The 23,805-nt window shown below is 41.6% G+C and overlaps 1 protein-coding gene across 9 annotated transcripts in view; it reads right to left on the minus strand.

The window, feature by feature from the left end:
- ATP8A2 (ATPase phospholipid transporting 8A2) overlaps positions 1-23,805 on the minus strand; it is a 651,437-nt gene that overhangs the window by 456,392 nt on the left and 171,240 nt on the right. For all 9 annotated transcript variants that reach the window (XM_086715021.1, XM_086715056.1, XM_086715049.1 and 6 more), the window contains 6 exons: positions 22,093-22,258; positions 17,015-17,142; positions 16,089-16,166; positions 13,085-13,173; positions 8,333-8,377; positions 6,347-6,422 (listed from right to left, as the gene is read on the minus strand). In XM_086715021.1, coding sequence (XP_086571147.1) covers positions 6,347-6,422; positions 8,333-8,377; positions 13,085-13,173; positions 16,089-16,166; positions 17,015-17,142; positions 22,093-22,258 — 582 coding nt within the window. The remainder of the gene's footprint in view (positions 1-6,346; positions 6,423-8,332; positions 8,378-13,084; positions 13,174-16,088; positions 16,167-17,014; positions 17,143-22,092; positions 22,259-23,805) is intronic.

Below are 23,805 nucleotides of genomic sequence, written 5' to 3' on the forward strand. Positions count from 1 at the left end.
GAAATTAAAGGTGACCATCTCCAGGAATATCAGTGTTTGCAGATACATTTATACTGTTAATTTCTTGAGAAGGTAGGATTAGTAAAAACTTTACATGCAGCACGATCTCGGCATCTGCAGTGAATTTCTGTGTGTGTTCACATGTGCACACAGAGAAAGATAACAGAAAGGAAGAGACGGAAATGTTAACAGTACTTGGCAGCACAGGACAGAAGCGATTTAGGGGGTTAAAAAAATACTCTGTATTCTCTAAGTGTTTCTGCAGTGAAAATAAATTGCTTTTTATATAAAGGCCACCACTCCTTCTGAGTTGCTAAGAGTCGTCACAGCGGCTCAGAGAACTGGCTCTCCAAGAGAGAGCAGCAGAAGAGTCCCACACTCCAACACTCTCTCTCTTGTGCAGCTTTCGATCATGTCCCTCTCTCAGTCACGCTCTCCCAGTTCTCACTGGTAGCAGTTACCAGGCCCTGCAGCCCCTTTGGTGAATAACCCCTCTTCCAAACTAGCGGGCCATCATCACCCCCGTCTGCTGTGCTGAAATGTGCCCCCAGGCTTGATCTGGTGGCTCAGGTGGGAGGTGGGGGCAGACCCGGAGGAAGATCAGCACTTTGCAGCAAGACCACCTGCTTTAGCCGAGACCTGGTCAAGGAACAGGGGGAAGGAAGCTAGCATCTTCTACGTTGGATCAGTACACCGAGAGCGGACTCGCCAGACGGGTGTAGTCCCTGCTCTTTCTCTTCCATCGTCCGTCCTAGCATTTCCTCTACACCTTGTCTGTTCTTTAACCTAAGGGCAGGTGGCCACGTCCGCAGGCCCAGAAGTTACAGAGGAACCTGAGGTTCTCAGGTGCATCTACCCAGAAGAGCCCAACCCTAGTCCCAGGGTCTCGATCCTACCAGACTTTGATGCGGATGACTTTGTGAGGCTTCCAATTCAGCTTTCTAAGAAGTTCCGCCACTTTGACCATTAGGTCTTGGGCCTGGTCTTTGGCAATATTGGCCTAGGTGGCAGGAACTGAAGGAAGTATTTACAGGCTCCCAAGGACGACTCTGGCTTTCATACTGTGCCTTACACTGGTAATTAATTGACCTGAGCTTATTGTTTTCTCTCTTTGATATAAATGGTACTCAGCAACAACCGGTTCCACAGACAATTCAACAATTTAACGAGCTAGAAACACACGATACATAAAAACGTAGCATGCGGGGGGACAAGAAAAGACCGCTTTCTCCTGCCTCTGAGAACGATCGTATCTGGCACATCTCATCCCACAGTGTAGTAGGAAAGAGGGTCTTTGATTCATGGCAAATAGTAAAATCCCTCTGACAGCTAATAAGAACAGTCATGCACACACTCAAATTAAGTTTCCACTTTGAGTGGTAGGCCAGACAACATTCTTAAAGATCCAAAAAGAAAAAATCCCTAAAACAAAACTGTTCTAACTTTGGTTCTCTAGTTAACCTGGCATTCTCTAATAAATGAAAGGAAACAAACCATGCGCAGCCTATGGATGAGAGGTTTGCAATATATTTGAAACGAGTGTTCCATGTTTGCAAATAAACTTTTTCCTTTCTGTAACTTCCAAGAAAAGGGTTTTATAACTTCGAAGAAATGATTGTTGGACAAGGCACGCATGCATGTATATGTATCTTTTTAGAAGTTAAAGCTTTTGCATGTGGAGAAATAGATACTACTTATCATTTTAACCATCCGTAAGGGCATGATTCAGGGACATTAAAGACACACTGCTGTGTACCCACGACTATATCTACACCCAAAACTCCCATCTTCCCAAACTCTGTACCCGTCAAATAGTAACTCCCCATTCTCACCTTCCCCGACCCCTAATAACCTCTATTCTGCTCTGCCTCTATGAATTTGCCTATTTAAGGTACCTCATAATCATAAAATACCTGTCCTCCATTTAATAGATTTTAATCTGCACAAAATGCTTTCTATATCTAGAAATGAGTATTTGATGAATGTAAAACATAGAAAAGTAGGCATGTCTAAAATTGGCATGCCAAATCACAGCTATAAAGTACTTAAATACATATACAAATAATTTCTTCTTCAAGACTCAAGCTCAAAAGTCTTAGGCATAATGACTCAAAAAAAAAAAAAAAGAAAAGAAAAACCCATATGTGTTCTTCCTTGGTAAATCTTTGGGAAATTATCCCACAAATAGGAAGTCATTGGTTAGCAATGTAAACAAAGGACCACATGAACTTCTTCCTTGAAATTTTCCGTAGGTGGATTCTTTAATAGGCAAATTCCACCTTGGCTATCAGCCTACACAAAGCTTAAAACATAGTCCTAAAGGACCCAGAAAATCAGAAATGATGACCCAGGAAAAACAAAAAATCTGTAGCATATGGAGGTATTCCCTTGGGAGGAAAGCAAAGGTTTTCTTGGCCCAAATGCTTTAATTTTAGTCAACGGTCCCAAGACAATTTAGATAGGAATGTGGGATATCCATAGGCTAAAATCCTGAAATGCTTCTTCCCTCTCCTCAATCCTATTTTGGCAAAATAACCAAGTGATCTAAGAGGCTCTGTACTTAAAATGTTTTAAAAATCCATGAAGTACATTAAATCTAATCCCGATTTTCTGAAAGAAAAATACTGTAGCCTATGGTCCTCATTATTTATAGTCGAGCTACATGTTAAATGTCAGTGGGGTAATTAACACAGTAGCCAAGATGTAGAATACCCTAGAAGGCTTCAAGCACACCTTTAAAAAGTGGTGAACATAGGCAAGTAGGCTTTTGCTAAAATAATAGAAAATAAATTCTCCAGTCCATGGCCGTATCACACCCTCAGTGAACTCTGAGTGTCCAGATTATTAAAATATCCTTTAAATTCTCCATGTGTTTGGGGCGCCTGGGTGGCTCAGTCGGTTAAGCGTCCGACTTCGGCTCAGGTCACAATCTCGCGGTCCATGAGTTCTAGCCCCGCGTCGGGCTCTGGGCTAATGGCTCAGAGCCTGGCGCCTGCTTCCGATTCTGTGTCTCCCTCTCTCTCTGCCCCTCCCCCGTTCATGATCTCTGTCTCAAAAATAAATAAACGTTTAAAAAAAAATTTTAAAGTCTCCATGTGTTCACCGATGTTTATGATAACCTCACTGAGCCAGGGATTCCCTTATGAAAATAGTGCTGGCCCTGCCCCACTACTCTCGACGGCCTTCCCACTGGAATGAAAGGAAATCTGGCTCAGGATGGCAGATGGTGAGGTGGCAATGGATGTAAAAAAGCAGCACTAACTTCTCCAGAGAGTAGGGTTCCTTCCAGAAATGCATGCCATTGGCCCCGGGGCAGGAAATGCTCCTGTTAGAGTATCCTGATACATCTCAGGTCTCCACTCGAATGCCAAAAGAGGACCGAGCATGTGACCGATGGTCAGAAACAGCACCCATGCACGGGTTCAGCTTTGAAGAGAACATCTGTACGTATATACAAATTAACTGAGCTCGGTATTTCAAGATTCCAAGATTGGGGATCCCAGCAGCAAATGTAGAGTGTCTCCCCACGATCTCTTCTCCAAATGAGGATTTGCCCCCTGTGCACTGATTTTCTACACCAGCCCGCACTCTAGGTGAATGTGAGCTACCATTCACTGTGGGTGCCCACGATGCCCACATTTCAACGATTCTGTTAGCCCCAACACCCACCAAAGAGATCAGACTCCTCCATCTACACAAAATGAAATCTCTTTCTTGGGGAGAGGTATCGTACCACTCCCCCCACGCCACAAAGGTAAACAATGACTCCTAATGATTTTACATCTGTTTCCCCAACTAATAAAAATCCCCTGGGGGCGCCTGGGTGGCGCAGTCGGTTAAGCGTCCGGCTTCAGCCAGGTCACGATCTCGCGGTCCGTGAGTTCAAGCCCCGCGTCAGGCTCTGGGCTGATGGCTCGGAGCCTGGAGCCTGTTTCCGATTCTGTGTCTCCCTCTCTCTCTGCCCCTCCCCCGTTCATGCTCTGTCTCTCTCTGTCCCAAAAATAAATAAATGTTGAAAAAAAATTAAAAAAAAAAAAAAATCCCCTGAATGTCTTCTTACTCGTCTCTTCCCCCAGTACCTAGCAAGGTGATCGATATCAACCAGGCCCTTAAGCTGTTTGCTAAATGAATGAGAAGATGAATGAGTCTCTTATTTAAATTCAGATCCACTCGCGTGCCATTTCTGAGCCTTCCCTGGGATTCTGAAGGACCCCGAGCACGAGGCTCACCTCACTTGCTCTGTTTCCTCACCCACTGATCTGGGCCAGGAAAACAAACTTGAAAGGAGACTTATGTGCAGTTCCCCAAGCCTCTAGGTCACCCTTCCACCTTCTTCCTTTCCCATTCTCCACCCCAACTTGAACAGACACATTTAGTCACCTAAATACCCTCTAAACACTATTCAGGAATGCTGGAGTCCTCTTTCAGAAAGCAAGCCCTCACTGTGCCCATGAAGCCTTGGATATCCGTGATTAAGCTGCCATCCTCCACAGAAGCTTCTTCTCAGATGCCACTCTTCAGCTCGGAGAACCTCTAGCCTAGCAGCTGGACCAGACGGCTACTATCAAAATTAAAAAAAAAGGGGGCGCCTGGGTGGCTCAGTCGGTTAGGCGTCCAACTTCGGCTCAGGTCATGATCTCGCGGTCTGTGCATTCGAGCCCCGCGTCGGGCTCTGGGCTGACAGCTCGGAGCCTGGAGCCTGTTTCGGATTCTGTGTCTCCCTCTCTCTCTGCCCCTTCCCTATTCACGCTCTGTCTCTGTCTTAAAAATAAATAAACGTTAAAAAAAATTTTTTGGGGGTGCCTGGGTGGCCCAGTCGGTTAAGCGGCCGACTTTGGCTCAGGTCACGATCTCGCGGTCCATGAGTTTGAGCCCCGCGTCAGGCTCTGTGCTGACAGCTCAGAGCCTGGAGCCTGTTTCAGATTCTGTGTCTCCCTCTCTCTGACCCTCCCCCGTTCATGCTCTGTCTCTGTCTCAAAAATAAATAAACGTTAAAAAAAAATTTTTTTTTTTTTTTAATTCAAAAAAAAGAGAACACATCGATGCCTGTGACTATGATACAGGGCATGGACTTCAACAGCATCCACTGTATGGTCTGGGACCACTTCATCAGCACCACCAGGGACTGAGGCAGAAAGTCCGCATCCCAGCCGGTGGGAGTGGGTGCCTTACATGCATGCATTTGAGAATCGTGCCTAGGAAGATTTCAGCGTTAACAAATGGGCAAGTGCAGCAGAGAACAGGAAATTTCCTCACTGAGAATTTAGAGTAAGTTTGAAATAGATCTGCATCTTTTTTTTTTTTTTTCAACGTTTATTTATTTTTTTTTGGGACAGAGAGAGACAGAGCATGAACGGGGGAGGGGCAGAGAGAGAGGGAGACACAGAATCGGAAACAGGCTCCAGGCTCCGAGCCATCAGCCCAGAGCCTGACGCGGGGCTCGAACTCACGGACCGCGAGATCGTGACCTGGCTGAAGTCGGACGCTTAACCGACTACACCACCCAGGCGCCCCTAGATCTGCATCTTAACAAAATGTTGGAATGATAAACTTTTAATTTTGCTCAAGTTTACCTAACGTTACATTTTTTTCAGAAAAAATCGGATGGAATTCACACTGATTAAACGGGTTGCAAAATGCCTTCATCCCTAAAGACTTTTCTAAGTTGGTATTTTTCAAAGTAGCTTTTCAAATGAATTTAGGCGACCCTGTAGTTAATCCCGGTTTGTTAGAATAGTAGAGATAATGTGATGTCAGACTTAAGAATCAACCAGACTTAGGTTCTGAGTCTCATATCTACTTTTGTTTGCTGGTAACTCTTGGCCAAGTCGATATTTCCACGCAGCTTCCTATCACTTCTCCGGGGTGACTCCAGCGCTAAAGGAAATACGCGTCAAATGTCTGGCACACGGTAGGATGCTATAAATGCAACATGCTCTTCTGCCCTCCTTTTCTTCCCTAAATTCTCCTGGTCCAAGCATAAAGCAAGTGTCCTTCAAAATGCATGACCTCTTAGATGCACAACCGTGAAGAAATGGTACTGCAGAAATCTTAAAGAGCAGGAGAAATCTGAAATGTTGGCGAATTCCATATGGAGACTCGTCTTCACCTTGACGTGAGACTTTAGAGCTCCACCACATATTTAATTCAGCTTTGCATTACCAGGCAGAGTGTTAACCACAGAGCATTTATTTCAGATAACTTCCCTGAATACTAACTCCAGAAAAGTAAAACCACATCTCCTCCCCAAGGTCCAAAATTATAAATTTCAAGGCAGCACACATACACGTAAATAAAAGTACACCATAAGCTATGGAACATTCTAGAAGCAAAACAGTGGCCTTACATGATGATCTTCAATGTTCTTCAAGAGCCTAGGATCATCAAAGTCACATGAGTCACTAGGGGGAGGAGGTATCCGGCTGTGAGAGAGAACAGAAAATACTTACTCAGTTCAAAAATTTCTTTAAAATCTACCCACACCTAGTAAGAATTTGTCCTGAAGAAGAATCACACCTAAAAAGCCTATAGATTTATATTAAGCTTTTGAAGATTTGGAATAATGCATATTATTTCAGACCTCGAGGTAGAAAATCTTTAGCCTTACTATAAGCAGAGTATTTTATATGTTCATTATAAACAACGACATAGTTACAAGAAAAAACAGAGGCAGGGGTCAACACTTTGTCATTTTAGCTGTTCTCTAACGTCTACCAGGGAAAATTTCTGAGTATTTACCTCAAAGCAGGTAAAATAGGAACAATTATTGTATTGTATCTAGGCATTCATTTATGGTCAGAACTCAAACGTAGAAGAGAGAAGGAGGCAAATATTGTGAGAAAGGAACCGATAAAACCTGATACAATGGCGGTGTGCTGCTATCACACTGAAGAAAATGTGAAGGGTTAAATATATTCCTGTATCCCCACTTCCTCCTGAAACCCCTTCTTGGAAACAAAGACGACGGAAGAAGTGACCACAGCCAAGGTCAGCCTGAACTCTGGATGTGGGAGTTTAGCAGAGCAGAAACCAACAGCTTGTGCAGTGAAGAGACTAGAATACCAACTGATGCCCCTAGCAGAATCTTGCGGAAGCTGAGCAAATGGCAGCCTGAGGTGCCTGTCCCATAAAGGGAAAGTGGGAAGCAGGAGGGGTTCCAGATCCATCTGAGGAAGAGTCTGCCTCCAGGAACCTTCCCCCTCATCCCATGCAGCCAGATAACTGAACTTTTTGGAACTCAGAGAGCCATGGAAGGTTTATAGTTTGGAGAAGTCAAATCAGAGTAGCCTTGGACCTAGCAACACGGGGCACACAAGTGGGTAGGGTAGGGAATTCTCCCAGGACAGGAGTCTTAAGTGCATCCTTCATGACCACCAACTCTCTGCCTCTACTCAGCTCCTTTAACAGCCACAGCCAGATTTACAGCCTGGAGAGTTCTCCTCATGAGAAGACGACTGATCACATAGAAGACCGAGGCTGACATCCAAAGATCCTCTACTAAAACTGCAGGTCCCGGCCGATCATCCCACAGGGAAACCAGTCAGTCATCAACTGCATGGTCTCCCCTGCCCATGTAGCCCTACCAATCAGCTTTGTTAGTATATAAATCTTAAAACATGAGCACACACCATCACTAGTCCTAAGGGAAATGCCAATCAAGACCACAATGAGATACCATTTCACACCCATTGAGATGGCTATTGTGTACATGAAAACAAAAACAGAAATTAACACGTGTTACGAGGATGTGGGGAAAATGTGTGTTGCTGCCAGGAATATAAATGGTGGAGCTGCTGTGGAAAACAGTTTGGTGGCTCCTCAAAAAATCAAACATAAAACTACCACACGACCCGCCAATCCCGCTTTCAGGTATATACCCGTAATAATTAAAAGCAGAGACTAGATACTTCTATACCAATGTGCGTGGCAGCATTAAACACACCAGGCAAGAGTAGGAAAAAACCAAATGCCCATCAACAGATGAAGGGTTATACAAAATGTGGTATATACAGACAATGGAATATGACTCAGCCTTCCATGTCAATAGAATTCTGATACAGGCTACAATACGTATGACACAACTTTGAAGACATTATGCTGGGAAGCAGGAAGTATGGAAGGTATCAAGGGAAGGACTGGCTATTTCTTGTTAAATCCTTGTAGTTCCGCTATTACTTTTAAAAGCATATTCATGTTTAATTTTAGTTTGGTTCTCTCTTGGAAAAAGAAGTATGAAACTTTTATTAACAAAATATTTAAGCGAAAATGACGATAGAGAATTGTTCCAAAACCCTTCCCACTAAGACATCAAGAAGTGCTAGAATCCACTTACCAAAAATCATCTGAGGATGGTTCTCTTGTCAATTCTGGAAAATGACTGCCAGAGAAAGGGAAACAGAGTGTTCATAAAACTGATCAAGAGAGGCACTCACACAAAACATTCTCCGGGATAGATCGTATATTAGGCACGAGACGACTCTTCACAAATTCAAGGAAACTTACGTCACATCAGGCATCATTTTCAACTATAATGGTAGGACCAGAACTCAATTACCAGAATGAAACTGAAAATTCAAAAATATGCGGAGATAACCCAACACACCACTGAGCAACCAATGGGTCAGAGAAGAAATCAAAAGAGAAATAAAAAAAAAAAAAAAAAAACATGGGGAGACAAAAGGAAATGGAAATACAACATAGTAAAACTTATGGGATGTAGCAGAAGCAATTCTAATAAGGAAGTTCACAGCGATTAATGCCTGTATGAAAAATCTAGAAAAATCCCAAATTACCTAGTTTTGCACCTCAAAAAACTAGAAAATGAACAAATGAGACAACGTCCTTTGAATACTAACTTCCTTAGCATAAGGAAGAAAGTAGCAAAGATTAGAGCGGAAATTAATGAAATAGAGGGGAAAAAAAAGATCAATGAAACTATGAGCTGGTTCTTAAAAAGATAAACAAAATTGGCAAACCTTTAGCTAGACTCAGCAGAAAAAAGCAGGACTCAAAATCAGTAATGAAAGAAGTGATACAATATAAATATGAAGGCTCATAAGAGATACTATCAATAATTATATGCCAAGAAATTGGACAACATGTAAGAAATAGATAAATGGATAAATACCTAGAAACCTACAACATACCAAGACTGAATTATGATGAAATAGAAAATCTTAGATTGACTACTAGTAAGGAGATCAAGTCAGTAATCAATAGCCTAACAATCAAAAGTCACATCCAGACAACTTCACTAGTGAATTCTCCCAAACATTCAAAGAAGAATACCAATACTTATCAAACTCTTCCTAAAAAACAGAAAAGGAGAGAACCTCCCAAACTGTTTTTACAAGGTCAGCATTACCCTGATACCAAAACCAGTTAAGGGCACCACAAGAAAATTAGAGGCCAGTACCCCTGGTGAACACAGATGCAAATATCCTCAACAAAGTATTATCAAACTGAATATAATAATACGTTAAAAAAAATCATGCACTATGATCAGTTGGGATTTATTCCAGGATACAAGGACGGTTCAACATCTATATTCCATCAATGTGACACACAACATTAACAAAATGAAGGATAAATATCATATGATCATCTCACTACATGTAGAGAAAGTATTAGACAAAATTCAACATCCCTTTATGACAAACATTCTCAACAAAATGGCTACAGAGGGAACATACCTCAACATAATAAAGGTCGCATGTGACAAGCCCACAGCTAACATCATAATAGTGAAAAGCCAAAAGCTTTTCCTCTAAAATCAGGAACCAAAGATGGCCACTCTTGCCACTTTTATTCAACACAGCACTGGATATCCCAGCCACAGCAATCAGGCAAGAAAAATAAAAGGTACCCAATTCAGAGAGAAGTAAAATTGTCACTAATTGCGGATGACACGATACTATATATAGAAAACTGTAAGAGTCCACCAAGTAACTATTAAAACAAATGAATTTAGCAAAGGTCGGTTGTATTTCTGCAGACTAACAATGAATCATCAGAAGAGAAATTTAAAAATCTCAACCAAGGAGACGCAAAACCTGACACACTGAAAGCCGTAAGACATGAAAGAATACAAAGACTCAAATAAATATTAAGATATTCCATGTCCATGGATGAGAAGAATTTACTGTCAACATGTCCGTACAAACCAAAGCAATCTACAGAGTCAATGTAATTCCCATTTAAATTCCAATAGCATTTTTCACAGAAACAACAAATAATTATAATTTGCACGGAACTACAAAAGACCTAAATTGCCAAAGCAATCTCGGAAAACAAGAACAAAGCCAGGGACATGACACAGCCTGGTTTCAGACTATATTACAAAGCTATAGCACTCAAAACAGGATAGCACTGGCATAAAAACAGACACATATATCAATGGAACAGAAAGGAGAGCCCAGAAATGAACCCATGCAATATGGTCACTTCATTTCTGACAAAAGTGCCAAGAATACATAACAGAGAAAGGACAATCTCTTCAATAAATGGATCTCTTCAACAACCTGGACAGCTATCTTACACCATACACAAAAATTCACTCAGAATGGACTACAGACTTGAACGTTAGACTTGAAACCATAAAACTCCTGCAAGTAAATACAGGTACAAGCTCCTAGACATTGATCTTGGTGATGATTTTTTTGGATCTGACACCAAAAGCGAAGGCAGCAAAAAGCAAAAATAAACAAGTGGGACTACACCAAACTACAAAGCTTCTGCACAGCAAAGGAAGCCATCAACAAAATGAAAAGGCCACCTACTGAATCGAAGAAAATATTTGAACATCATATACGTGGTAAGGAGTTAATATCTAAAATATATAAAGAGCTCATGCAACTCATTGGAAAAAAAAAATAATCTGATTAAAAATGAGCAGAAGGAGGGAGCCTGGGTGGCTCTGTCGGCTGAGTGTCCAAGTTCGGCTCAGGTCATGATCTCAACAGTTTGTGAGTTCGAGCCCCGCGTCGGGCTCTGTGCTGACAGCTTGGAGCCTGGAGCCTGCTTCAGATTCTGAGTCTCCCTCTCTCTGCCCCTCACCCGCTCACACTCTGTCTCTCTCTCTCAAAAGTAAATAAACATTAAAAAAAATTTTTTTAAATGAGCAGAAGGAGGGATGTCTGGGTGGCTCAATGGATTAAGCATCTGACTTCGGTTCAGATCATGATCTCGAGCCGCATATCGGGCTCTCTGCTGTCCACGCAGAGCCCACTTTAGGTCCTCTATCTCTCTCTCTTCCCCTCCTCCACTCATGCTCACTTGCTCTCTCAAAAATAAACATGTTTTTACAACGGGCAGAAGATCTGAATTGACATTTTTCTAAAGAATACAAACAGATGGGGGCGCCTGGCTGGCGCAGTCGGTTAAGCGTCTGGCTTCAGCCAGGTCATGATCTCGCGGTCCGTGAGTTCGAGCCCCGCGTCAGGCTCTGGGCTGATGGCTCAGAGCCTGGAGCCTGTTTCAGATTCTGTGTCTCCCTCTCTCTCTGCCCCTCCCCCGTTCATGCTCTGTCTCTCTCTGTCCCAAAAATAAATAAACGTTGAAAAAAAAAATCTTTAAAAAAAAAAAAAAAGAATACAAACAGATGGCCAACAGGTACATGAAGATGTGTTAACCATCATGTAAATGAAAATCAAAACCACAATGAGCTATCATCTCCTACCTGTTAGAATGGTTACAAGAAATAAGACGTGTTGGCAAAGAGGTGGAGGAAAGGAAACTCTTGTGTGCTTCTGGTGGGACTGTAAATTGGTGTAACCGCTATGGAGAACCATATGGAAGTTCCTCAAAAACTTAAAAATAAAACCACCGTATGACCCAGCAATTCCAATTCTGGGTATTTATGAAAGCTTCTGGGTATTAAGAAGATAAAAACACAAACTCAAAATGATATCTGCACCCCATGTTCACTGCAGCATTGTTTACATAGTCAAGATATAGTCAAGACATCCTGTCTATAAATGGATGAAAGGATAAAGAAAATATGGTACATATGTACAAGACAATATTACTCAGCCATAAAAAAGGAAATCTTGCTATTTGTGACAACATGGATGGACCCTGAAGGTATTGTTAAGTGAAACCAGCCAGCCAGAAAAAGACAAATCCCATATGATCTTATGTGAAATCAAAATAAACAAACAAAGCAAGCAAGCTCACAGATACAGAGAACAGATTAGTGGTTGCCAGAAACAAGGGGTGGGGAGTGGTCAAAATGGGTGAAAGGTGCAAAAGATAAACATCCGCTTATAAAATAAGTCATGGGGATTTAACCTACAACATTGTGACTGTAGTTAATAATAAATACTATGCTGCATATTTGAAAGTTGCTAAAAGAATAGACCTTCAAAGCTGCAGCGCAAGAAAAAATCAATTTTGTAACTATGTGTGGTGACAGATGTTAACTAAACTTACTGTGGGGACCATTTTGCAATATATACCAGCACTGAATCACTATGTTATACATCTGAAACTAACAAAGTTACATGTCAGCTATACATCAATAAAAAAAAAAAAAAAGGCATTCAGGTAAAAATAGGAGTAAGACATTTATAATTATTAGGTTATAAATTTAAAGAAGTTAAATTTATAGAATTAAAGTTTTTTTTTTTTCAACGTTTTTTATTTATTTTTGGGACAGAGAGAGACAGAGCATGAATGGTGGAGGGGCAGAGAGAGAGGGAGACACAGAATCGGAAACAGGCTCCAGGCCCTGAGCCATCAGCCCAGAGCCTGATGCGGGGCTCGAACTCACGGACCGCGAGATCGTGACCTGGCTGAAGTCGGACGTTTAACCGACTGCGCCACCCAGGCGCCCCTAGAATTAAAGTTTTAAAATTAAATTTATAACATTAAATCCAGGGATTTCTTACCAGGTAAATATTTGCAGAAATAAACTGTGTTAACTGTTCAAAGTTGGGACCCATTACATTTTAAACCCATTCAGTAGTTACTACATATCTAAATTTCTTACAAATATCCTTTCCAAATACCAAAAAGGTATTTGACTAAGCAACTAAAAATAAACTGGTTTGCTGGAAGAATGCCAAATTTTAAGCGATAAACTTACCCATAGGTTACCCCAGCAATGCTGCACTTCTTGAAGTTCATGATATTGCATGTAAGAGTTCCAGTTTTATCAGAAAATAGGTATTTCACCTAAATCAAAGAACGGAAGAAATGTACATCAAAACTGTAGTAAGCTATCAACACAAATAAATACAGTCTTTCCTTCTCTATTTTTCAAAAATCTCCATTAATTTTAAAAGGTAAATTCCCTCAAAGCAAGTAAAACACGTTTTATAATTATATATATTACAATGTTACAACATATTTTATAATTATATATTACATATATAAATATGTTTAATGCATAGACCACTGGGGCCCCTGGGTGGCTCAATAGGTTAAGTGTCCAACTTCGGCTCAGGTCATGATCTCGCTGTCTGTGAGTTCGAGCCCCACGTCGGGCTCTGTGCTGACGGCTCAGAGCCTGGAGCCTGCTTCGGATTCTGTGTCTCCCTCTCTCTCTGCCCCTCCCCTGCTCACTCTCTATCTCCCCCCAAAATAAATAAACATTTTTTTAATTAAAAAACAAACAAAACAAGAAAACCTTGTCCACTAACCAAGCCTAGAATGCAGTTGTGTGTAAACGTGCAAAGGAGGGGCCTCGATAACAGTCCTGCTGCCACATCCATCTCTAAGCACAAGCACTAGGTCCTTCCACAAGGACACATCACTCTCCAGGACAGTCCCACGATCTCATACAGCACCCTGGTCTAAGCGTTCAATATATCAAGACAACAAGCTCAGACTTGGGCAACACTCAAGACATTTTTTCTCACTCCACTCCTAATTGGATTAAGAAAGCACATCCTGAAACAACACAGAACAAACATGAAGGTCCTCCATCATAGTAACAGTTAAGATTACATGAAGGCAGCATAGACATGCTATAGATTATAGAACCTTCTGAGATACAAAGTTTTACAGATTTAACACACAAAGCTCCCAATATACAAAGGTGAAAAGAGAAATTTCTAGAGGTCACGATTAGCTGAAAAGAGATGAACTCCAAATGCACATGTGCTGTGCGAGTTATGTTCTCTCCAGTGGATCATGTGATGGGGAAGAGGGAAAAGAGCTCAAGAGCATAGGAGGATGGCTGCCCAGTTCAGGCTCTGGACACAAACTAGTTAATGTGGACTCTGGAAAAGTCACCTCCTCCTTCTGGGTCCCGCTTTCCACATCTATCAAACAAAGAGTTTGGCCAGAAGATACAGAACATCTGGGAAATGAGGTCATGGATTGGTGAAGGGAGAATAATTAACAGAACTGTCTCCTGTAAAAATTCCAGTTTCTCGGTGGTTTTCTAAAGAGGGGCCATGATTGCTACTGGATGTACTCCAGGGATCACAAGGGGGAAGCCATGCTTTACTATTTTATGGAAGAGGGATTAATGTGTGAATATTTATTCTGTACTTTCTCTTAATGAAACAATAGAAGCAAATGCACTATGAATTATTTTTAAAGCAATCAAAGGGTCTTCAAGTAAAGGAAAATTAGTAATGTTCCTAAAGAAGTCAAATATTACATAGAAATAAAAATCAGTAAAGTATGGGTAATTAATGCTTCAACCATAAGGTTTTTTTTTAAAGTTTACTGATTTTGAGAGAGACAGAAACAGTGTGAGTGGGGGAGGGGCAGAGAGAGCTGGAGAGAATCCCAAGCAGGCTCTGTGCTACCAGCCCAGAGCCCAGTGAGGGGCTTGAACTCACGAACCTGAGCCAAAACCAAGATTGGGATGCTCGACCGACTGAGCCACCCAGGTGTCCCTGTAAGTAAGTTTTTACATGCAGTAGGTCGAGGGGTATAAAAAATTCAGTAGAATCAGCCTTCCAATAAGCAGAGTTTCCTTCTGCCCCTCTTTTTTAAAAATTAAAATATTATATCACAATGTTCAAAATGAAAGTTTTCTAAGAACGAATTATCAAGATTTGCTCTCATTCTGCCTGTTGAATTTTAACTTACCCTTAAGTTCCAAGTCAAAACTAGGTAGAGCTTGACCCCAAGCAAACTTTTCCCACATTCCCAATCAGGATGAATTATTATCCTGGGTACAACTTGAGCACTTGTAATCCATCAATTACTCGGATCCAACTTAACGGGTCCTGAGAACAACGGTAAACTGAGCACCGTGTTAGACTATGACCAAGGCAACCAAAGACTTCATATTGGGCACATCCACACCCTCAAATAGACTCGAAAGGTTCAGGACAGAAATAGATACTACGTCACTATCGTGTCTCTCATTTTACTGTTTTTACATTTGGAGAGACTGTCATGGAGACATGGAAGACAGATTAACTTTACCTGAAAAACTAAAAAAGCATTCAAAGAGGAGGCAAATTTAGTCTGACATATATATATAGCACCCACCTTACAGGGCTGTTGGGAGGTTTAAATAAGACGTATAAAAGGAAATTACAACATTTAATTCCAATGTGTTCAAAAGAGGGCTTTCCTTACAGTAATTTCAACACAGGATGAAGATAAAACACAAACACAACTCATTAAAGGCAATAGGGGTTTCAAAGGTGAGAGCAGATAAGAAACTCGTTCCCCGGAATGTTCCAGAAACAAAATCTTAAACATGTGAGAAATGTAATAGATTTATGTCCCTTCAAATTAGTTCCCTCATGTTTTTGTAAGGTTACCCAATACCTGCATGTCTGAATCATGGTTTTCCCCATCATTTCCTCCTGATAAACAATGTTAATATCCAAACTAACGTTGCACTTTAGTTTTTGTGTTAATTTTTTTGCAGGTACCTTCTAGGTAATAAAATACACTGATGCCTCAAAAAAGCAGGTGAAAACCAACTAACATTTCTATTTAGTAATATTGTACTTTCATTATATATATATCTATATATAGATGTATATAGATATAGATCTTCAGACATCAAAACCACATTCCCAGAGAACTATTTTTCCAAAATGTTCGATGGTTCTAGCACTGGCCTCCCCAGATGCTCGTGCCACCACTACCAAAGTTCCCAAAGAAGCTCTCACCTGCCCCAGCTCTTCATTAAGGTTTGAGGTCCTGGCCATCGCAGGGGTGTCATTTCCTAGATAATACATATCTGTGTCCTGAGAGAGAGAGGGGGGGGTGGGGAGGACGCTTCAGAAAATAAATACCATTAGTCCTTCACTCAGATCAACGCAGAAAAGAGGCTACAACTGATAGTATAAATGCTCATTTGGGTGGGGAAGTACAATGGCCATTAGTATAGAGAACACTGTGACAGAAGACAATATGCAATTTATACACAGAAGATTTGGTTGCAAGACGATCACTGCATGACCTAGTCCAACCCATGCTTGTGATCAGCCAATACCTCATTCACAGGGTTGCCGGCAAGATCAAATAACAATGCACAGGAAGGCGCCCAGTCTACAAGCACTGGCTGAAGTTCACTGCTTAATGGCCACGGTAGCTCCTGAAAAATTCCACCTCCACTCTCGCAACAGAATCCAAGTGTATATATGGTCACGGTGAGTTTGATATACGGTGCACACTAAAACAGACACACCTACGAGACCTTTCCTGCGGCACTAATTAGACTGTAAATGCAGGAACGCATTTGCAGCCACTTCGTCCCCACTCACCCAAAGACATTCGCCCGCTGAGCACTCTGCCTCCATTATCTCACTTAATCCTCACAAGGACCCCCTGAATGGGCACCCACGCCCTCCCCTTTCACAGACCGGGAAGCGGAGGTCCCAGGCAACTAGTCCTTGCCACCACCGGCTCAGCGACAGCCTTGCCAGAGACCCCCTGCCAGTCGTCTGGCCAGTTTAAGTCCCAGACCCAATCCTAAATTAACCACATTCTTCCTTTTCTGGGAGCTCGCCTGAGAGGCTCTGAGCCAACGGGAGAAAACACTGGTTGACCTTGCTCCAGTCACCCAACTTTGAAGCTCTGCTGTGATACTCACCCAGTTTATAAAAAGGGCTTGAGTGTATTTCACAACCTCAAGAGTCACCAACAGACTGATGGGAATCAGATTGTTGTACAAGATGATGAACGTCAACAGGTTATAGCCGAAATTATCCGAGGTCGTGTCTGTGGAAGAAAAGCAGAGCATCTGTGAGCTTTAGTTCGTCTCCACTCGGTTTCCCTTTCCTTTATTCTTGTGGAACTTTTCTAAAAGACGTTCGTGGTTTATGTATAAATTGAGAGCTTCGAGTTACAACACTGTGAGCACCTACTACGTGGCATACAGTGCATACCAAGACTGTTAATAGAATCCCTTCCACCAGAGAGCTGGCTTCTAACAGGAGGTTGTGGGGGAGGAGAGGAAGCAGGAGCCAGCACGCCCCTCACCGTCCATGAAGCAGGCTACGTCTACTGAAGGAGGAGTTCGTAGGGCATTGCTGAAACCCGGACAGGAGGTTTTTCAATGGGAAGGCATAGTCGCTGAAGGCCATCCGGAGGAGGCTTTAGTCCAGTTTTGGCAGAAAGAGACAAGCCAGCTAACTAAAAAGGATGTAGAAAAGAAAGCAGGCATTTCAAATGTCTGTAAGGAATATCTACGACCTCGCTAATAAGGTCAGAGTCTATTTGGAATCCTCCAAAGAGTGTGTAAGGTACAAAAAAAACAAGTGTCACTGGTGGCGGGCAAAGAGAGAGAGGTAGGAAGACTTGAGCCTATTTACTGAAGGTAAGAGAAGGAAATCTTAACAGAGGAGGACCCCTAAGGATGGAACAAGACCCCTAGAGGACAGAATCCAAGGCAGAAGTAGGGTCAGTGTGGCCAGGAAAAGGGACCAGGAGAGGGAAAAGAGGTCCGTATCAAAAGAGAAAAGTTCTTTTCCTAATGAGCATGACACTCCGGTTGAAGGAAAAAGTGGTATGATCTTAACTTGGCAAGGGGGGAGGGAGGATTGCAGCTGGCTGAAGGTTTGGATTTAAAAATGCCTCTTGAGGGGAATGGGTGTTTCAAGAAAGCAAAGGCTAGGATTGGAGATTAGTAGTTTGTAGGGACTTGAAGCCCCAGTTGAGCTTTTCCTCCCCAGGACATTAGTCCAATGGTGGTGGTTTGACTCAGCTGTAGAGTTCTAGAGGGTAGTTGTGATGGCAAGATAAAGGGCTGGTGAAGGATGACACGGAGGGGGCACAAGCTGGTCAGTGGCTGTTGTGACCTTCGCCCCAACCCTTCACTTCTTCTCACCCACTAAGGCTTCTATTTTCCCTGCCAAATGCTTCTTTTCTTTCTAACATGTCACTTTGCTATCTTGTTCTTTTGAATTATATAGTTGCTAAACAGCATCTCGAAGTACCAATAGTCGACAAATGTCCCCGAGGTTTAATTTGCTCAGGAAGAGCTGCCGATGAGAATCGCGTATTAAGAAATTTCAAATGTCAGGTTTCAATACAGGCCAAAAATTGCTTCGGATCATCACAGACAGTGTCAGTAAGTAGAGTACATTCAGGAGAGACCCTATGCATAAAAGTTCATTCAGCCAAACAAAAGCAATCAAGTGGAGGTGAGCGAGGACAGAAGATGAAGTCACAGCTCCAAGACCGACAATGCGAACGTGAAGTCCGACGGCTCTTGCCAGAGCTACGCCAACTTTTCCATAGGAAAACAAAGCAGAGAGCATTATGGGTGGGACAGAGAGACCATTCTTCCACCATAAATCATGCAGCTAATACTGGAATTTGACATTAGGCTACTTATTTATTTTAATGTTTATTTATTTTTGAGAGTGGGGGAAGGGCAGAAAGAGAGGGAGACACAGGCTCCAACCAGTCAGCCCACAGCCCGATGGGAGATGAACTCATGAACCACGAGATCATGACCTGAGTCAAAGTTGGACGCTTAACCGACTGAGCCACCCAGGCACCCCGACATTAGGCAATTTAAGTGCCAGTTCCCACAAATCCTGTATACCAAGATAGTGGCCAATGCTGTTTATTTATCCAGATCATGATATTTTGAAACTATGTATGTACAGAAAGTATCAGTCTTCATATTTGAAGCTAGACATATAATACAGTCCAAATCCAAATTTTAAGAACAAAACCAAGGGTTTTGATCCAACCTACAACTCGAGTCCTGGTCATACTTGTGAAAGTTGCAACAATAGTTCTCCTGAGCAGTTAAAAGTGTTTGATTTTTCTGCATGAGATAATTAGAAAAGGAAAAAAATGTTTTGACAGTTTAACCAAAATACATTTAAAGATAGGAATAACAAAAACTTCAAGAAAAGATTCAAAAGTTTTAAAATTCAAATTTAGTTCTCAAAACATTTTGTCATTAAATTGATTTGTCTTCTGGAATTGCTCTATAAGAAGCTTAGCAAATCTCTCAAAACAGGAAGCAATAGAACTGGACAAAATTATCAAAAACAAGTAGTTAAAGTGCTTGGAAATTAATCACAGTGCCTACAAAAAAAATTCAAAAGCATGCATTTAAAAATATCTACTTAATCTAAGTGGAAACTTCTGGCATTTAAGTCAGAGGCTATTTCCCTCTTCTTTCCCTTTGAGCCATGATGCTCAAATTCTGTTCGGGGTGGGTAGACGGGACTTGCGGCTCTCACGCCCCCAGCCCCAGCTCCATCAGAAATTCTATCCCAGGGTGAGGCAGGCCGAGACTCCAGAGGAAGGCAGGTTGTCAGGACAGGACTAGCCTGAGGAAGATGTCATTATTTGGAACACAGCACGAAAACCGCCATGCCGAGGGCACTGCCACAAAGAATAGGGATCCCAGGGGCTAACAATCAGGGAAGACGTACATCTCACGGTACTAGTAGGAGCAAACAAAACAGAAGGCCAGCTAGAAATCAAAAAGGGATATCTGTGGAAATAAATGACCGAAGAAACCTTGGAAAGATCACACTCCACCCTGGTGGTCCAGAAAATCACGTCCACGCACAAGGCTGCGCTTGCTTAGGAGAGACTTATGAACTACCAGTCCCCGGCTGAATATGGTCAGACTTTAAATTCCCCAAACACTGAAGGTATTCCACAGCCACACACAGATCAAACAACAAAGGAGTTTTACCACGACCTTACTATCTCAAGGCGTTTAAGCACAACCTCTGACCAATCACTGCATGACCCCTAAGCTATGCTGACCCTAGGAATCCAGGCTTAAAGATAAAACCAAGAAGAGTGAGTGCTAATGAGGATAGGGTTTCTTTCTGCAGTGATGAAAACATTCAAGTTAGGTAAGGGCTAAAGGCAGCACAAATAGGAATATACTAAAAACCTTGATATAGCTTAAACTATACATTTCAACAGTTTTAAAAACATGGGACTAAAACTGAGCAGTAAGAGGCAGGAGAAAACACTTTACAGAATTTTTCCAGGCAAGTCACTAAACAGGTAAACAAAAAACAGCAACAAACCCCAGGAGGAAGAGGAAACCGTCCCGAATTGCTGCAGCATATTACCTAAAGCACCCAGGTTTCAACAACCAACAGCAAAAATATGAAACATACAAGGAAACAAGACAAAAAGAAATGCCTCTGAGGGGGACCCAAATGATGGACCAAAGACTTCAAAGCTATTACAAAGAACTAAAAGAAACTGTTTAAAGAATTAAAAGAAAGTACGATGACAACGACTGATCAGAGAACACTGATAAAAAGATAGAAGAACCAAATGGAAATTCTGAAACGGAAAAGTATGATCATTGAAATTAAAGAGATCCCCGTGAAGCTGACCAGACATGAGGCAGCAGAGGAGAGTAACAGACAAACTTGAATGCAGATCAATAGAGATTACCCAATTTGAAGAACAGAAAGAAAACAGAATAAGAAAAACTAACAGAGCCTAATAAAGTCCCATCATGTGGACCAATACGTGCATAATGGAACTGCCAGAAAGAGAAGGAAGTGAAGATGTGGCAGAAACAATATTTGAATAAATCGTAGCTAAAAAACTTCCCACGCTTGATGAAAAATATTAATGGACACATCCAAAAAGCTCACCAAACTCCAAATGAAAGAAACTCAAAATTACTGAAAACCCAGGACAATTTTGAAAGCAGCAACAGGAAAATCACTCACATACAAGGGGAAACTTAGTAGGATTAACAGCTGACTTCTCATCAGTACAACAGAGGCCAGAAGGCAGTGAGATGGCATGTGCAAGGTACTGTAGGAAAAGAACACCAACCAAGAATTCGACAAGAATCCTGTATCAGCAAAACTCTGCTTCAAAAACAAAGGAGAAACTAATACATTCCAAGATGAAAACAGAATTTGTTGCCATCCAGTCTGCCTTACAAGAAATACCAATGGAAATTCTCCGGGATGAAAGGAAGGGACACCAGACAGGAATTAAATCCATATGAACAAAGGATATCAGTACAAGTAATTACACAGGGACTTCTCTTTATCCTTTCTTTTGGATTTAAAAAAACACGGCAAATTGCACCGTTGGACTTATATACAGACGTAATACAGGACAGCACAAAGGAATCAGAGGACCAAGCTATTAGGAAGCAAAGAAATAACACAAGCTGGTAACTCAAATCTACAGGAAGAAATAAAGAGTACCAGAAATAGTAAATAAGTAGGTTAATGTAAAACAACTCTACATTTTTTTTCTTTTTGCTTAATAGACACTAGATTATATACAGCAACAACCATAACAACGTATTACTAGGTTGATAACATAGACCTAATTTATATGATAATAGCACAAAGCAGGCAAAGAAATGAATCCATACTGGAGGAAAATTTCTGCATTTTACTGGAATTATGTTAGTATTAGAGGCAGATGCCCATAAACTGAGACATTAATCCCTAAGAGCAACCACTAAGAAAGTAACTCAAAAAAAATCATTAAAAATATAATCATTTGAATATAAAACAATCCCCAAATATGTCAATCTTCATTTCATCACATGACTCCTAATCTTCCAAAAAGGCTGGCCTTATATAGAGAGTAGCCAAAAGAATGAAGGATGCGCATGGCCACCCACATAAACGGTACTTGAAAGGATTCTCCAAAACTGGTTTAATCTTACTTCAACAAGCACTCCATCCAGACACTTACCCATCTTCTTGATGTACCAGTTCTTTCCGCCTTGAGACCCATTCCAGTACAGCGCCCCCACCGAGCTCACCAAGGCCATGACCAAGAGGATGCCAAACAACACCAGGATCTGCACATTGGTCACTTTCTCAACATTCGATCTTTTGAGAGGTGCTTTTGTGGAATTCTGTACAACAGCAGTGAAAATCAGGAAGAGTCACAGAACAGGTTTGAGGTTAAGGAGTGGGGAGAAAAGGAGGTAAGTTAACCAAATTCAACACATAAAAAGTAAAAGACTGTATTTTTTCCCAATAACCAATGGAATTAAAAAGTGCACCGCACTCCTGAATCAACAACGTTTGAAATAAAGAACACATTTCAACTCTTCATGCTTCAATCTGTACTTAGGATGACATTTTAGTACAAAATTGGCTACTTTTGCAATCTTAGAAAACAAGTTCTAAATCATTTAAAGTCAGTTTAAAACAGGATGTTTTTAATGCAAGAGAAACTTAAAGATTCCGTGCCGTAAGAATCTAGAGTGAATGTCCCAAGTAATATAGCTCTACGATTAAAATACAAAGAACTATTTTTCAAGTATGTATTTTCCCCTCAAAATGGAGGGAAAAAAAGACCTACACAGACACACAGACACCGAAAATGCAAAATAGGTGTTGACATGATTAGGTGTCAAAATGAACGGACAAAGGGCTCATTTGGAAAACTGAACAAGGAACAAGCAGGTACATGAGGAAAACTCTAGTGGTCGTGAGAAATCTGAGTGCAGTCTTGAATTATAAACAAGATGTAGACAGGAAAGTAAGACAAAAGTGGAAGACAGCCTAACCATCAACAAACATGTACGGTCTAATTCCTGACTGCCAGTGGGGAAACCATCCCAGCTCAAACAGAGGCCAGTGTCGGCAAGTCAGTTTAGAAAGATTCGTTACAGCCGGATTCAAGGACCGCTGCTTATCAGGTAGAAAATTTGGGACTACATCCTCTTAGCACTGGAAAAGTCAGTACAACTGTTCACACTGGACAGTTATGCACCTGAAGTCATTTTACTAAAAATTCTGATTCTAATTGCTCCGGGGAAAACAATGAATGGTTCCCCAATGATGCCCATGCCCTAATACCTTGACCCTGTAAATACGTTGTTTTATGTGATAAAAGGGGCTCTGCATATAATTAAATTAAGGACACGATTTGGGGAGATTATCTTAGATTAGCCAAGTGGGTCCAATTTAATCACGTGGGCCCTTAAAAACAGAAAATGAAGAGATCCTTTCCTGGCTACCGTCAGAGGGAGACACAAGACTAGTCCAAGGCGTACAATACTGCCGTCTTTGACAATGGAAAACGAGGGTCATGAACCAAGAAGTTCAGGACGCCTCTAGAAGGCTGGAAAGAGCAAGGAAAAGATTCTCCTCTAGAACCTCCTGGAGTGTTCTAGAAAGGAATGTTGTTCTGCAGGGGTCGTGACAGGGGTGAGACCCATATCAGACTTCTGACCTAAAGAACTAGATAACATGACGACTTCATGTTGTTTTAAGCTACTGAGTCCCTATAATTTGTTACAGCAGAGCAGTGATAGGGAGTGGATATAGTAACCCCGAAGATGGTAATAGTCCATTCCTGGAGGTGAGCCGCCCCTGGATTAAATCAGGAGCCAGGAACTGGATAGGGGCAGAAGGACACAGGCTGCAGTCTGCAAGTCTCCCTCCAGGAGTC

This window comes from Puma concolor, chromosome A1 (assembly GCF_028749965.1).
Source record: "Puma concolor isolate L17-30 chromosome A1, mPumCon1.1.hap2, whole genome shotgun sequence".
Lineage (NCBI taxonomy): Eukaryota > Metazoa > Chordata > Mammalia > Carnivora > Felidae > Puma > Puma concolor.